The sequence below is a fragment of the Anomaloglossus baeobatrachus genome, chromosome 4 (genome assembly GCF_048569485.1).
Source record: "Anomaloglossus baeobatrachus isolate aAnoBae1 chromosome 4, aAnoBae1.hap1, whole genome shotgun sequence".
Taxonomy (NCBI): domain Eukaryota; kingdom Metazoa; phylum Chordata; class Amphibia; order Anura; family Aromobatidae; genus Anomaloglossus; species Anomaloglossus baeobatrachus.
Genome location: NC_134356.1, coordinates 245,602,571 through 245,619,608, shown reverse-complemented (window position 1 = coordinate 245,619,608; position 17,038 = coordinate 245,602,571). Strand labels below are relative to the sequence as shown.

The following is a 17,038-nucleotide window of genomic DNA, read 5'->3' as shown; positions in this document are numbered from 1 at the left end:
GATGCTGCAATCCTATGACCTTCCTGAGCCATGCCACCACTGCCGCTCCACCCTGGTGCGCGAATATAAGAGGCACTAGGATTATAAGACGGACCTTCATTTTAACAGTAAAAATTATTTTTTTTGCCATTTTCCTCCTTCAACCGTGGAATGGGGGCACCACTTGAACTTTAGGGTGCGTGTAACGTACGTTATATCTCCATTGACAGGTAGAGCACAGATCTCGTCTAGGGAGCATATAGACAATCTGTCCCGTTATAGACAGAGTACATAAAAAATCCTTTAGTGACTCTTTATAAAAAGAGTTTTTACATTGTGGCTTCATAGAGTCCAATTTTTTTGTTTTGCTTGTGTGTATTTGCTCACGGTCTGGGATAGTTTTCTGTGATTTTAAGGTGTTAAAATAAAGGAATTGTTTTTTAGAATTTAAATGAAGGTAGATTCTGTGCAAAAATATTGATATATTGCCTTGTAATAACTGTTTCTAAGTCTGTATTTAAGAGTTTTTAGTTAGCCATTAAAAAGGTATAATTGAAGTCTCTCAACTTTTATCTTTTCATTGCCTTTTACATTTACCTGTTCAAGTTGGAAGATCTGTTAAATGCCGCAGAAGAAAGCGCTTACTATGTGCAATAGCATTTCTTGACAAATAAGTGCCATGAATGAGGTAGCGTTTTCACGCTTCAATAACCATCTCAAGAGGCACTGTAATTTACAACATGTATTCTTTTATGCAGGTGCCTAGAATTATATTTTGGGTTGATTCCTTTAGGGCTTTCAATAAATGGTCCAGGTCTTCTTCCCTCTGATTTCCACTTGCATTGCTGTGGGGTGGTGAACAGACTCTTGTACTTGGCATCATATTAATCTTTTAGCCACTTAAATTCACTTTCCCACACTAGACTGTGTTGATGCATATAACAATTTACTAGGATTTTCTAGAACAACAAATGTGCAAGTGTAAAGGTTCATTTTGTAAAGATTCTTAAGAAACATACCTACACGTCTTGCTTCTTCACTTTACAAGAGCAAAATATATGGTGCATGAAACAGAACCTAATAATATTTCTTTAGATCTAAATCCCAAGAGTCAGACAAAAAAAAAAAATAGTAAACATAAGCGTATATAGAGAATTCAGACTTGGATTGAAGATTTATGAGCTAGACATGCAAAAGTAATGCTAAACATGACAAGCTACGTAAGTAAAATCAAATAAAGCATATCAAATTATCTTTATTCGTCAGATAGTCCAAACCTGATCTAATAAATAGCTTAAAAGTGGAAAAGAAAAAAAACAATAAAGCACATATATATACTGTATGTACCGTATTTTTCGCTTTATAAGACGCACTTTTGTTCCCCCAAATTTTGGGGAAAAGTAGGGGGTGCGTCTTATAAGCCGAATATACGGGGGGGTGAGGGGGTGTATATATATATATATATATATATATATATATATATATATATATATATATATATATATATACATATATACATATATACATATATATATAATCCAAGGAAGAGAGATCCGGCGTTGTATGGCACACCTCACCTCCCCTACCGCATGTACCCATATGTCTTCATGAATTAAAGATGGAATAACATTGGGATCCTTGTGGAGTGCGACTCTCTTTCTTCCTTGGATTATTTGTAACTTGCCTTTGAGTCTGCACCCGGATTTCATCCACACCTCTTGGAGACTGATTGCGGCAGCACGGTAACACGTGGAACAAGTGGTGCACCGGGATCTCTATTACTTCAACATATATATAAATATACACTGCAGGGTCCGCTCTGGAGCGCTGTGGGGGCAGGTGAAGCTGCGGGCTGCAGCCTTTGATCTCCTGCTCCCGCTCATATAATATGCACAGCCGCTGTCTACCACCATGGTGCTGAAATCTCACCGCAGTGACGGGCTGGGGCAGCGGTGCATATTATATGAGCCTGTGTCCCACTGTGATCGCACATGTACCCCCTGTGTTAGATATGGCCCCCATGCTACTGCTCATTCTAAAATAAAAAAGCTTTACTTACCCCCTCCAGCGTTTCTCACCGGTGTCCCTGCTTCCACTGTGATCAGGCAGGCACACAGAGATGAGATCACTCTGCTCTGCTAATCACATGACCGGCACCAAGAACCAGGAAGTGGAGGAACAGAAGCACGGAGGGAGACAGGAGGGAGATCAGCGCTGGAGGAGGTAAGGAATGAGTGTTTTATTTTACTATGGGCAGCAGCGTGGGGGCGATATCTAACACATGGGAACGTGTGCAATCCATAGGGGGCCATAGGAAGCACAGGGGAACGTATGCAATCCATAGGGGACTATAGGCAGCACAGGGGAACGTATGCAATCCATAGGGGACCATAGGCAGCACAGGGGAACGTATGCAATCCATAGGGGACCATAGGCAGCACAGGGGAACGTATGCAATCCATAGGGGACCATAGGCAGCACAGGGGAACGTATGCAATCCATAGGGGACCATAGGCAGCACAGGGGAACGTATGCAATCCATAGGGGACCATAGGCAGCCACAGGTGAACGTATGCAATCCATAGGGGACCATAGGCAGCACAGGGGAACGTATGCAATCCATAGGGGGCCATAGGCAGCACAGGGGAACGTGTGCCAGCACAAGGGGGCTATATTCAATATAAGGGGGCCATATCCAGATTAAGGGGGCTAATTTTAGGATGGGGGGGCTACGAGGGACATATACCCTATATGATTTGTTAGACGGACACTGGCATTATAAGATGGACCCCATTTAACATTAAAAAAAAATTCTCTTTTCCTTCACCAAATTTGGGGGTGCGTCTTATAATCAGGTGCGTCTTATAAAGTGAAAAATACGGTGTATATATATATATATATATATATATATATATATATATATATATATATATATAAAAGGACAGCAATAATGTTTTATTCAGTTACATTAATAAAAGACAGCAATAATGTTTTATTCAGTTAAATTGAAAAAAAATATTTACAATCAAACAAAATCTAAAACATATAAAAATTACAGAATGCATTGAGGTCTGATGTACAAAAATGTGCACTTATGCATTTTAACGGAAATTAAAATTATTATATTATAATAAAGCCTTTACACGTAAACCATAAAATAATGATTAATATTTCTGAATATCACACGCACTCATATACCAAGTTCTCAATACTTCACTCATGCTTTCCTGGAGAACCTAAAAGTGATAGTGTGACTTGGCCCTTAAATTAAAATGAAGCTGCTGAATATTATATTTTTTTTATGTAGTTTGTACTTCACTGTATACTATTATCTTAATACAGCAAAATGGCTTATTAATTCATCATGGCCGCTTCAATGAAACAACTGCATAGCATCGTGGAGATTTCACAGGATCGAACAATTTCACCAATCCGGACCAGGCTAGGTTCTCCTATTAAAAAAAGATATATATATATATATCATTATAAAAACATCATGATCAGTATAAAGAGAATCCAGACTAGATAGAGAGGTTTTTTGGTTTTTTTTTTTGCAAAATGGAATAATCTGCTAAGTGTACAGAATACTCATAATATGTACATTTATAAAACATAATGAGAAGTTTGAAGTTTTTGTGACTAAAGGGCAAACATTTAATGCCATTAACAACAAAATGCCCCCATCGCCAAATAAAAGATCCAGTATAGCTGTATGCGCGTCTATGGAGGACCAGTAGTGTTTACATTGCTTACACTGCCCCTTCTGAATCAATGCACCAGGCAGCTAGAATAAATCTGCACTCATGCAGATAAGTGGAGAAGGGATCATTTACAAATGCAGACAATGTAATAATGTAATAATTCACTGTAAACGAGGGCGTCTCACTATGATATGTATCTGCAGATCTGAGCTGGGTTAGGATTCACTGCACACACTGCTGGAGCATTAGAAAGCCATCTGTACATGATTTAATAGCCGATTGTAGAAATAATTACTATGTTTCATCCTGCATTATTGGAGAAGGATAACACACAAACAATAAACTCTCCAGGGGTCCCCATTGTTGTTTTAGGACAGCAGCTGACAGCCCGGCCTCGCATCTGCAGCATTGTGTAAACTAGGTCAAATCTCTCTTAGGTTCAGTGAAAGTAAATCGGTAATACATGAGGTATGCCTGATCTGCAGGTCTGGAAACCATACAGACTTCTGATTTACAGTAAGCTGGCAGCCAGAGAAAGACGTCATTATTTGCGCTTTTCAAAATAGCTTTTCTGTGTGTATAAAATTCCATTTAGAACAATATCAAACATTTATAGCAACAACTTGATTCCAAGAAAGGATTAGAAAAAACGGTACTGCGATGGACACAGAGTTACTGCTAAAATGTTTATAGTGGAAAAACCGTGGCACTGCGCTGAGGAGTGTGCTCAATTTATCCGAGATTGCAAACATCCTTCTACACATCAAAGAAGTTTCAATAGAAAAGTTTTAATTTCTAAAACACTGCCAATGGATTTCCCAACTTGCTAAACAAGATTTTTGGCACCGGAGTCACCGCTGATGTTACTGCAATCATAGATAATTGTCGTCTGTTAAATTAGGTGGCAGATTTAAAGACTGTCAAACACTACGTCGCCGACTAACTGAATAAAATGAGATATATTGAGCATTTTAACAAAAGCTCAAGCCTGCGACTAAGAGAACTATCTCTATATAGTGGCAATAAACATAATGCCTGGCGTCTTGCAAATTAGACTTTAATTAAAATACCATTAAAGTTATTGCCTTAGCTTTAGCAAAAATAATAACATCTGCTGGGCATATGCCTGAAATGAGTGGTCTCTCTCATTCTCCAAGTGATGCACGTTATCAAGTGTGTAGTCTGTGAGCGAGACTTTCCTTATACAGTAAGTGTGAATGACCTCATGTAATGGGGGAAGTTCGCTAGGGGTCACATGTGTAAAAGTAAACATACCTGTTCTCGCAGATAGCTGAGGCGGTCCAGGAGGATCAAGGCCTCGATGCAAGGAGCCAGGAAAACTTTAAGCTGAAAGGAAGATTGATGAGGCATTAATAGAGAGCTAAAACAAACTCTTACATAGCTTCAGTCCGAGAATAATGTTACATATGGAAATTGATCTACAATCCACAGCTCCCAATGATGCAATGTAAGACGTTAAACAAGATTGACAAGGCAATATGTCTGCTCACAGAGGCATGGTGACAGCAGAGAAACACACTAGGCTACATCACATCTTTTCAATTCATGCAATAAATAAGGAAGAATGTATTGAAATCTAGGCCTAGCGTATCTGTACATCTGGCAACGGGCACCAAGAAGCTTTCGTTGCTACCATTGTATTGTGTATACCGTAACAATGTGCTGGCTTTTACGTTTACAGGGAACATCTCCGAATCAACATTCTTAATCTTCATTGAAAATGAAAGACTAAAGAGGAATTAAAGAGCTAACAGACGAATTTATCTGCAAATGTAAAAAATGAACAGAAAAATTATCCAATTTTATGGAGACTGAATCGAGTCAACTCCCAATGTGTGACTGCTGCTACGTGACTTTCAGTAGTAAGTACAGAGACTGTAACCCCAAAATGAGTAGGACGTCGCACAGGCACTTGGCTGAATAGGAAATCCATACAACAAAAAACATTGTGCCAGCACAAAGGAAAGTGTGAGTATAATATATATATATATATATATATATATATATATATATATATATATATATATATATAAATATATATTTTTTTTTATTATTTATGTTTACTGTTACATTATTTTAAAAAGAAGGCATGTAATAAGCATACCCATGTACAGTGGGAAAAAATAAGTATCTGAAACACTGACGATTTTGCAAGTTTTCGCACCTACAATGAATGTAGTGAGTTTTATTGTAGGTACACTTCAACTGTGAGAAATGGAATCTCCCCCCAAAAACTGCAGAAAGTTACACTGTATGATTTTCAAGTAATTAATTTGCATTTTATTGCATGAAATAAGTATTTAGCACAAAAGAAAAACTGAAGTTAATATTTGACACAGAAAACTTGTTTTTGCAATTACAAAGGTTAGATGTCACTCCAGGACTTTGAAATGCTTCTTACAGAGCCACTTCTTAGTTGCCCTGGCTGTGTGTTTTGGGTTATTGTCCTGGTGGAAGACCCAGCCACAACCCATTTTCAATGCTCTTAAGGAGGGAAGGAGGTTGTTGGCAAAATATCGCAATACATGAACCCATCCATCTTCCATTCAATAACGTGCAGTCATCCTGTCCCCTTTGCAGAAAAGCACCCCTGAAGTATGATGTTTGCACGCCCAAGCGTCACGGTTGGGTTGGTGTTCTTGAGGTTGTACTCAACCTTCTTCTTCGTCCAAACACGGCAAACTGAGTTGATACCAAAAAGTTCTATTTTGGTGTCATCTAACATGACCTTCTACCATGCCCCCTCTGGAACATTCGATGGCTATTGGTGAACTTCAAATGGGCCTGCACATGTGCTGGCGTGAGCAGGGGGACCCTAATCCATGACTCTGTAGTGTGTTACTAATGGTAATCTTTGTGACTGTCGTCCCAGCTCTCTTCAGGTCATTGACCAGGTTATCCCGTGTAGTTCTGGGTTGATTCCTGACATTTCTCAGAATCATCCTTACCCCATGAGTCAAAATCTTGCACGGAGCCCCAGACCGAGTAAGATTAACAGTCATCTTGTTTTTCTTCCATTTATAATAATTGCGCCAACACTTGTTGCCTTCTCACCAAGCTGCTTGACTATTGTCCTGTAGCCCAACCCAGGCTTGTGCTGGTCTACAATTTTTTTCCCTAGTGTCCTTAGCTCTTTGGTCTTGGCCATGGTGGAGAGGTTGGAGTGTGATTGTGTGTGGACAGGTGTCTTTTATATAGTTAACAGGTTCAAACTAGTGTAATTAATACAGGTAATGAGTTCAGAGTAGGAGGGCTTCTTATAGAAAAAATAGTTCTATGAGAGCCAGAATTCTACCTGATTGGTAGATGATTAAATACTTATTTCAAGCAATAAAATGCAAATTGATTATTTAAAAATCATACAATGTGATTTTCTGGATTTTTTTTAATTTATTTTGTCTGTCACAGTTGAAGTGTACTTACAATAAAAAAATACAAACGTCTATAGTCTATGTAGGTGGGAAAACTTGCAAAATCGGCAGTGTATCAAATACTTATTTCCCCCACTGTATTTCACATAATTAATGAGAATTAGTTCAATTATAAATGTCTACAAGAATATTGCACAGTCAATTAGTAATAGAAATAGGCCCTGAAGAAGCACTGGTGAAATTGTAAATGCTTGGGTATATGGTGGGTGAGCTTCATTATCCCTTTACTTCTCTGTGCACTGATTGCACTTCATACCATGTCATCTATAGGGATTCACTGTTGTTGGCACTTCAATTTGTACCATGACATTATACTTATGCTTGGATTAATAATTTCTTTAATTATTTGTGATGAGAGGTGGGAGGAGAAGTCTAGACCTCAACTCAATTGAAATGCTGTGGTGAGACCTTAAGAAAGGTGTGCATAAACAAAGGTTCACAAATCTCTATGAATCTCAAAGATTGCGTTGTCATCACATCCTTGTGATACGTAGTAAGCTCTGGCCTTTACTATACTGATGAGGCAGAAGATCCGGCATGTGACGACGAAAAGAAAAGGCCTGGACAGCAAACAGCGGGGCGGCCAAAGAGTCGAGTATTGGTTAAAAAAATCCCCAAAACCCCCCGAATACTCGCCTCTCTGGCCACCCTGCTGTTTACCATCTGGTAAGGCCCTAGAGGTTATTGCATGTCATAAAGTCAAATTCATTATCAATTTCCAGAATATTTCAGATTCACCAAAATCTAATTTTTTTTGTGATTTGATTAGTATGATTTCAGTAGCATTTTGTAAGCTTGTTTACTGGGTCAGGAAGATGTAAAAAGAAAAAAAAAATCTATATCTTATAATCAATTTTCTTAGGCCTGCCTCTTACCTGTCCTGCAACCGCAGTTCCTCACCCGGTCCTCCTCTAGCTTAGGATAGGTCATTGGCCCACATCTTTCAGTGCTGATTAGAGTTTTGGATTGAAAAGCAAAGACCAATCTGAAGCTAGTGGAGGACAAGTTGACGAAAGCTAGTGGAGGGCAGGTCAGGGAGCACTAATGGAGGACAGGCTTGGGAGCTGTAGTGGCAAAATAGATGAGGGTTGAGCCTTGAACAGTAGGATAGGTAAGTATATGTTATTTTTTTTAACCCATTGCTGACCCTCCATTTATTATGTTTTGGGTTCTGGTGAGAACTTAAAGTATATCAAAATCTTTTAAAAAGGCAGATTCCACCAAATTTACCTGAAATTAATTTTGGGAAATTTGCTCATCTCTATGTCCAATCATTATTGATATTCACCTAAATATACATACTTAGTGGGATTCATTACTGATCACTGCAGGTATAATCTATATATTATACTCAAAAGTCCAAGGCCTGCCCCTTAAGTGTCCTGCCACCGTGACTCCTCACCTGGCCCTCCTTTAGATTAGTATGGGTCATTTGTCTACATCTTTCAGTGCTGATTAGGGTTCTGGACTGAACAGCAAAGACCAATTTGAAACTAGTAGAGGACAGGTTGAAGAACGTTAGTAGAGGACAGGACGGGAAACGCTAGTAAAGGACATGTCGGGGAGCGCAAGTGGAGGACAGGCCAGGGAACGCTAATGAAGAACAGGTCAGGGAGCGATAGTGGAGGACAGGTCAGGGAGCGCTACTAGGACAGGTAGGGAAGCTGTAGCACCAGAACAGATGAGGGGCAAGCCTAGAATAGTAGGATAGGTAAGAATTATATATAAAACCATTTGTGACCCTCTAATTATCATGTTTTAGGGGTCTGGTGAGACCTCAAAGTATAACAAATATTTTACAAAGGCAAATTCCAGCAAATTTGCCTGTCATGCATTTTGGGAGATTTGCACATCTCTATGTTTAATCATCATTGATATTGACCTATATATACCTACTTAGTGTGATTCATTACTGATCACGGCAGGTTCATTAAATAATTAACAAGATATGCAATTTTCTAATACGCATTTTGTTTTAAGATTGCTTGTAGTATTTAAATGTGAAGTTTACTTTTTATTCCCAGAACATAAAATCAGTGCTGGTGATGTGATGGCACACAAGAATATATGACTATAACCTTTATAATATAGTTGTCAGAACTCTTCCTTAGAAGAAGCAATGGATATGTACTTGATTGTAGAAGAAGCAATGGATAAGTATTGGATTGTAGTATAAGCAATGTATAAGTAACGGATTTTAAAATAAGCTATGGATAAGTAAAGAATTTTAGAAGAAACAATGGATATGTAACAGATTGTTAAAAAAGCAATGGATACTTAATGATCTGTAGAGAGTTTGGAAACAAAAATTAAAGGGAAAATCCAGGATTTTTTTTTTCTTTTTTAAATGTGACTAAGCACTAACAGGTAGGTAGTTGCTATGTAACTACATATTGTGTGCGGCATCATTCTTTGCTGGCACAGAGCGGTCAAAGACCTCTCCTGCTGGTGATTCAGCTGCCTCCGATTATGTCGCGACAACAGAGCGGCGGCTTTTCATCCACTCTGCTGTGTAGATGGGGCTAAACAGCCAATGTCATGCTGATTGACCACTGGTTCCCTCAGTTAAAATTATTTCTGGAAGAGACAAAAGGCGCAGGTGGCGTCTTATCCTGGTGGAATCAGAATAAAATGCATGGAAACACTCACCTAGGAGAGTCTTGAGGGTCACAACTACCATGTAAGCAAAATTTATCACCATGTTGGCTGCTACAGACCCTGAGGATGAATCGGTATACGTGTAGTAGAGAAAGGGGTTAACCCGCGCTGCCGTCTGAATAGAAGAAATCACTCAGGAGAACTAATCTTCATGATTTTATCATTCAACGCGTTTCAGAGTCTATACCACTCCTTCAGGAATCAAAATCGCTGATGTTGTTGTTGTTTCCTCTTCTCCACGTATACCGGTTCCCTCAGTTAGGCAGCGGGGAGCTGGCCGTCAATCAGCATGACAATGGCTATTTCGCCCCATCTACAGAGCAAAACAGAAAATAACCCTCTACTGCTGACAAAGCCATTGTATCACCGGCAGGATCAGTCTATGATCATTCTTTGCTGGCGAAGAATGGTGCTGACCACAACAGGCAGGTAGGTAGCAACTACCTGCTTGTTATTCCTTAGTGACATTTTTTATTTAAAGTCCTGAATATACCCTTTAAAGGCTGCAGTCAATGACTACAGAAGAGATTTTGAATTTAAGGATGAATTGTTGCACAAAAAGTGTGATAAAATCACACCATTATTCCTAAAAAGCTTGTAATTTAGCCAACTTTGTACATTAATTATGGCTTTGGTCTTTTTTTTCTATATTATTAGTAAAAGAACCAGTGAATTTTCGGATTTTAGAGTTATAGCATAACATGTAGCTAGCAGTTCTAGTACTTTTTCATATTCCTCTAAGTATATCCAATGAGCAATCCACTAGTATCAAAATCGACTTGGATTTAACACTGGTATGAGCAGAGCCTAATTTTTCTTTATCTAAAGAGACAAGACAGGATATATGGATGCACCATTTCCAATAGTTGACTAGTGGAACATAGGTTTAATCACATTTGTGAGAGTCACTGCCTATTGGAGAAAGAGATGCGTTTCATTTCCTTACTCAAAGCAAGGATTTCATCTGTAGCTTTACTTCAATAATTCTAGAGATGGAACTAAATAATTGGATGGAAACAAATGTGCATTTTGAGAGCTGAAGTAAAATGGTATTAGCTAAATACAATAACATATGGCTTATACATTTCGAAGACTCATACAAAGCACATCTCCAATGATTTTAGACATAAACGGAAAATTATCCACTTGAGAAAAAGGCTCTCATGACTCCATACAGGGGAAGGCACTGTATAATGTCAAAAGCAATCACTTCTTGAACTGTGAATACATACTCTGTATCCCCAAAGTGCACATTCTCGAAAAGTAACAACATGTCATCGCAGAGCTAAAATATATATATACAGTCAAGGCTACACAGACGTGTAAATAGCAGTTATCTTTGTGGTGGTGAAAATGTTCTCAGTCTATAAGAGATACACTTTTTAGCAAGTTTATATAAGGATATACATGGGATGTTTAAACAGGATAATATTCTGATTACTTTACATTATATATGTTTCAGAAAGACCAAATATATGAGATTATGAGACAGTGGGGCCCCTCAAGTCTCATTGGGAAGATATACAAGTGGGAAATGACCAGCACTATACATATCAAAACATTTCTAATTCTGAAAACACTCTGCCTGTGCCAAATAGCCTGACGTATTATACTAAAGCTGTGCAGTAAATGGAGAATACATCTGTATCTTATACTCTGATCTCGGATAGGAAGAAGGATTTCTGGCTCCCTCTCAAGTTTAAATGCACTGAAAATGGTAGAACTATGAAACATTCACATAGAACTATAACTTACTATGTTACTGTAATGAATCCACAAGAAAATGGTTCCATCCTAAAAATATTTTTTACATAAATCCAATAAGGAAACGCGTCCTATGACATTTTAAGAGGTGGAAATTGAGATTTTGTATTTGTTCCTTCTTAGAGACTTAAGCTTCTTAAGGCATTCAATAGCATGTCTACAGCCCTGTAGAAAAGTGATGAATGGCTCAATGTGGGTAACAGGATAATGGAAATTAAAAGACAGTATTCCCAATATCATTACCATACGGGAACCTCTAAACAAAGTTACTCTCGTTTACACCTCAATGAAGTTTAGAGTCTATATTCTGGATAAAGATTGTTTTGTCTGCTCCATGACTGCAGTATTGTAGAGGCTTCCCCTAGTACCTTAATCTACATCCCCTTCGGGTCCACCCTCACCCAATACCTGGATCCCCTTCCACAAATGACAAACAACCATTTTTAGATTAATATGGCCCCATCAGCCTTTATTATAACAAACATACAATAATTAACATGTAAGGTGAGGAGGTTCTTGGGAGTGCCAAAACCTGGCAGAAACAATTCAGCATTACCCCCAGCCACAACCACAGGCTCGGGGGCACCACTATTGCCGGAAAACATTACTAACATCACTGACTCCCATGGAACCCACCCTGAAGAACCCCAAATCAGCCAAGCAATTAGCTAAGATCTGCTCCAAAATGGAAAATACCATCCACCAGATGTACCACCCCCAACAACAATTTTGCCACCAACTCCAAGAGCCAAAATGAGCCGTTAAATTTCACCCTAATTCTTTTTTTTTTTTTTAAATTATCTATGTCTACCCCCATTTATAAGGGAAGGAGGGCGGGACCTTTAGCAGTGGTGCCTACGTGCTGATTGCAGGCCACCCCTTCTTCCTCACCTTATATATTCCCCTATAAATTTCCTGACCACACCCCTCTAAATTACCTTAAACTCTTGACCCCAAGCACTGTCCAGCCTGCTCTACTTTAACCCCTTGCTTGACCTCCAAAGCTGAGCCATGAGTCACTCCACCCATGGCTCTGCTTAGGGATCAGATATTCCTTTACAAACATCTTTAGGCAGGCTGAAATCATTTTACAGTAAAGTGACATCACTTGCAGCTACTGCCTGGTGAACCAATTATCAGGTTCTAAAAACACTTTTTAGGAAACACTGCCATTCACTAAGGTCCAAACAGGCAAAAATGTGTTGTCTTTATTGCTCTCTTTGTGTCTCTCTTATTTAGCCTACCTACCTTGTTTTATGGATAAATAATGTCTTTTGAATTTTTTATGGCCCTTGAGTGCTGATCTCTCTTTTTGATGACTTGCAATCCACACAGAAACTTAATGGTCAAAACTAGCGATGAACAAGCTCAGTACTCGAAACAAGCAGGTTGGAAGCTAGAACCGGTGCTACTCGAGTACTGAGTATAATGGACGTAATTGAGAAACTAGAGCATTTTTTCGGAAGATCTTCTGGAAAAAGCTTGAGTTTCCCATTGACTTCTATTATGCTCGGTACTGAAGTCGTGTCCATCTAAGCATCCAACTGCTAGTTTCAAGTATCGAGCACCCGAGCATTGAAGTGCTTACTCATCACAAGTCCCAACACAATGCGGTTGGTGTAAGAGGCTGGATCATTACAATAAGATATCCCACAACCACAAGTCTATGCCAAATTCCTTACACAAAGCAATCCATGCATCATTTATAAACAAACATGGGTTCCTGCAACACCCAAATCTACATCTCTGACTACCAAAACATTTACATCTATTGGATGTTTGTATTAGAGTTGAAAAATCCAGACATTATGTTCTAGTGCAAAATAACCACCTTAGTTAAGGCTACTTTCACACATTCGGTTTGAGCAGTGCGGCTCAATCCGGCTGTGAAACCTATGCAACGGATGCGGCGAAAACACCGCATCCTTTGCATAAGTTTTTACATGCGGCCCGTCCGTTTTTTTCCGGTTGCGGCATGCTACTGAGCATGCGCAGTGGAAGAAACGGCATGCGGTGGCCGGATGCGTTTTTTCCGCATCGCGCCGCATCCGGCGTCCATAGGCATGCATTGAAAAATGCGCCGCAGCGGCCGGATGCGGCGCGATGCGGTTTTTTTTGCCGGAGCAAAAAACGTTGCAGGCAACGGTCCATCCGGCCGCGGCATCGGCTAAATCTGCCGCATGCGGCAAAAACCGGACCGAACGCAAGCCCATGCGGCACAATACGGCACTAATGTAAGTCTATGCAAAAAAACCCGCAACCGGCGGCAAAAAAAACGGTTGCGGTTTTTCTGCAGAGCGCCGTATTGTGCCGCAGAGCAAAAACCGGATGTGTGAAAGTAGCCTAAGAGAGAAAAAAAATCTTTACTGCTAAAATAAAGCCAGGTAGATGCCACAAAAGTTTTGAATGGAAAACCCTTTGTATTAATACAAATTAGTGAGTCCAATCATTGCGTCCAAGATCACGAACCATTCTCAAATTAAAGGAATGGTGGCTAAGTGCAATTGTATTCAAACCTCTAATTTGTGATTACTTAGTTTATCTGAGAAATCCATATTTAGTCTTAATATATAAATTTGGGCTGAGAGGCATCTGTTAAGATTTTTATATATGGGCTTTAAGGAGTTCCAATAGCTGTTATAAAATCATCCGCAAAAAGTCATACAGTTTGTTTGCAATATTTATACTTAGTTTTTGTTTGGTTTATTGGTTTTATCAGCCATTGTGGAGCATCGGAAAATATCTTTATACATGCTGACATAATGAAAGCTCTCTAAATTAAATGTTACCAGACTTTTTGGCTATGGTACAGTCTCTGCATATAAATAAGCAACTGGGAGCAAACACTAAGTTGTCACTAATGTTGTTACCATGCATATCATTTAAATCTAAAACAAAGGGTGGCCATATACTGGCAATTTTAATTTTCAGTCATGTGTATGGGGTGTCCTGTGAACGGATTTCTTCCGTCTCACAATTCAGCGCACAGAGCCGAGCGTGCATGTGTATGAGGCTTTAAAGAGGACCTATCGCTAAAAAGTACCCCTGGTTCTGTTTATTTTATTTAAATATACGTTATTAAAAAAATCAGCAAGGAAAGGCATCTTATTAATGTGGAAAAAATATGCAAATTTCAGTAGGAGGTTGCCGCCATTTCCCAACATACCTAGTGGTGCTCCGTCACTCCGTAGCACGGAAGTGACCTGTTCTCTGCAGCATGGTCTTACTGAACACAGCAGATCTCATCATCAGTGCTGTGGTGTGCGCGCTGCTGCTAGTAATATGCCACTACATTCTATTTTTAGAAACGGATCACTGCTGGTCCACTAGCGATAAGTATATTATCACACTTGTCCTGCCTGTCCCTATCACTCAGTATCCCACTGATCTTTTCCCTGATCTGAGCATTTTCACTTTGAAAAGAGCACAGAACAGTGAGACAATGGTAGATAGTGCAAACTGTCTCTTCAGGGAGGAAGGAGACGAACTCTAGTGCCACCTATTGGAAGTAGCAATCCTAAATGTCAAAAGTGGCCCTTTAACTAGACTTGTCATTTGACTTAAGATTTATGCCAGATCAGAATCTCAATGCAAATTGAGGTTCTGATCTGACATAAATCAAAGTCATATGACAAGGTTTGTTAAAGGGCCACTTTTAACTTTTAGGATTGGTACTTCCAATGGGTGGAGCTAGAGTTCGTTTCCTTCCTCCCTGAAGAGACAATTTGCATATTTCCCAGAGAAGCATTTCAGCTATAAGTCTCCTCACTACTAGCATGCTGGATTGGTTTGTCAGTCTCCACAATGAGAAAAGTTTCCCCCTCAGAATGGTTGATTGTGAAACTGTAGACAGGCAAGAAAAAGTCTTCTCGTAAAGCATCAGAATGTCCTCGGGAGCAGTGCTCTTCCACCTCTCTGCCTGCACTTGCGCATTAGAAGCATGCATCAGTGAGAAGCCATGGAATTCACAAGATGGCAGTAGACTTCCCTTGAAAATAGCCACAAAAAAGAAAGGTTTTTAGATAGGATTTCAGAAAGATAATAACATATAATCATATGTTTTTAATAGATTTTTGATGATAAGTCCTCTTGAAATAGTGATCAGCTCCAAATCATCCACGTTGCATAGCCACTATAAAACTAGTTAATATCCATCAAAATATCAATTGGCATTTGACCAAAAATGTAATTAAAAGCATGTAAATGTAATTTTTAATTTGCCACCTTACAAACACTAGTAATGCAACTTTTTCCTTACATACACACAACACTTGTATGCCTACTGTTGTGATAAATATTTGTTTGTTTCAACACTTCCCCTTTGGAGACTTTTTTTTTAACCCAATTGCATGAGTTGTGGTCAAAAAAAAACTCATTATTGCAAGTTGGTTTGATTTGCACAAGATCTTAGTTTTTCTACACATTTCCTTTTGATGTGGTCGGTGGTCTTAAAGGAATTCAAAGACATAAGCTCCCCATGAGACAATCAGAGTGGGGGGGTCACTGACAGATTCAGATACTCAGTTATCCAATTCTGCAGCTAACAATAGACTGACCAATACCGAGGCTATAGAAAATGGTGCAATGTTTTCATGAAACCCAATTACAAAATTGATATTTAGCCGCATATACGTGCATTTAAAGGGGTTGTCCGGACTAAATCTTTAAGTCTGTAGTTACTCTATATATGCAGTCTTGTGAATCCTCATAATGTGCGCAATGTGCGCTGTGAGGATTCTCTGGTGTTAGCCGTGGGACTGGTGGTCATCTGATGATATGCATTGCATACTCCCAGCCAAAATCCGACTACCCTGCTTCTGGGGCACTCAATGCAAGTGTATTGTGCTAGTTGGATTCTTTCCAGGGGAATATTCGCACATTGTTCCCGCCACTGACCACAGAGAATTCTCACAGCATGCAGTGCATGTGATATAAGGATTCACCAGTCTGCAGTCACAGAGTAACTGCAGACTTGTCAGTTTAGACTGGACAACCCCTTTAAGGAAAAAAATGTCCACAAAAGGCAGACAACAAAAGGGAAAAAATTGTTTCAATTATTACAAAGATTATCTGAGGAAACTGCACTAAAAACATAATTTAGCAGTTTGTTCTCTACAGAATGTTATATTTTAGGCTTTCTGTTAACAATTGATGGAAACAATTCAATACGCTTCTTTGTTGTTCAAAGGTTTCCTGGTGATGGCCCCATTCTGGGATACAGATGAAAAACCCTCTCTGGCAGGTTAGAGATTGCACACTTGCAAGGAGATCGTGCTTTGCAGGTAAAAGCTGGAGAAAATATCCTCCAGTGTCTTTATATTTTTTCTAAAGTAACTTAACTCAGAGTGCAATCATCAGATACTTCTGTGCGCTTACTATGTATAGACAACATATGCAATGGCTTCATGTATAGACTTCAGGTGTCTGGTGATTATCACTATTTTATACAATAAAATATATGCTAATATAAAAGTATCAATGATA

General features: G+C 39.2%; 1 protein-coding gene across 2 annotated transcripts in view; it reads right to left on the bottom strand.

Moving 5' to 3' along the window:
* Positions 1 to 2,463: 2,463 nt before the first annotated feature.
* METTL25 (methyltransferase like 25) overlaps positions 2,464 to 17,038 on the bottom strand; it is a 222,507-nt gene continuing 207,932 nt past the window's right edge. For both annotated transcript variants that reach the window (XM_075344775.1, XM_075344774.1), the window contains exons 13-14: positions 4,956 to 5,027; positions 2,464 to 3,431 (exon numbers count right to left, since the gene is read on the bottom strand). In XM_075344775.1, the coding sequence (XP_075200890.1) occupies positions 3,342 to 3,431; positions 4,956 to 5,027 (162 nt within the window). In that variant the 3' untranslated portion in view covers positions 2,464 to 3,341. The remainder of the gene's footprint in view (positions 3,432 to 4,955; positions 5,028 to 17,038) is intronic.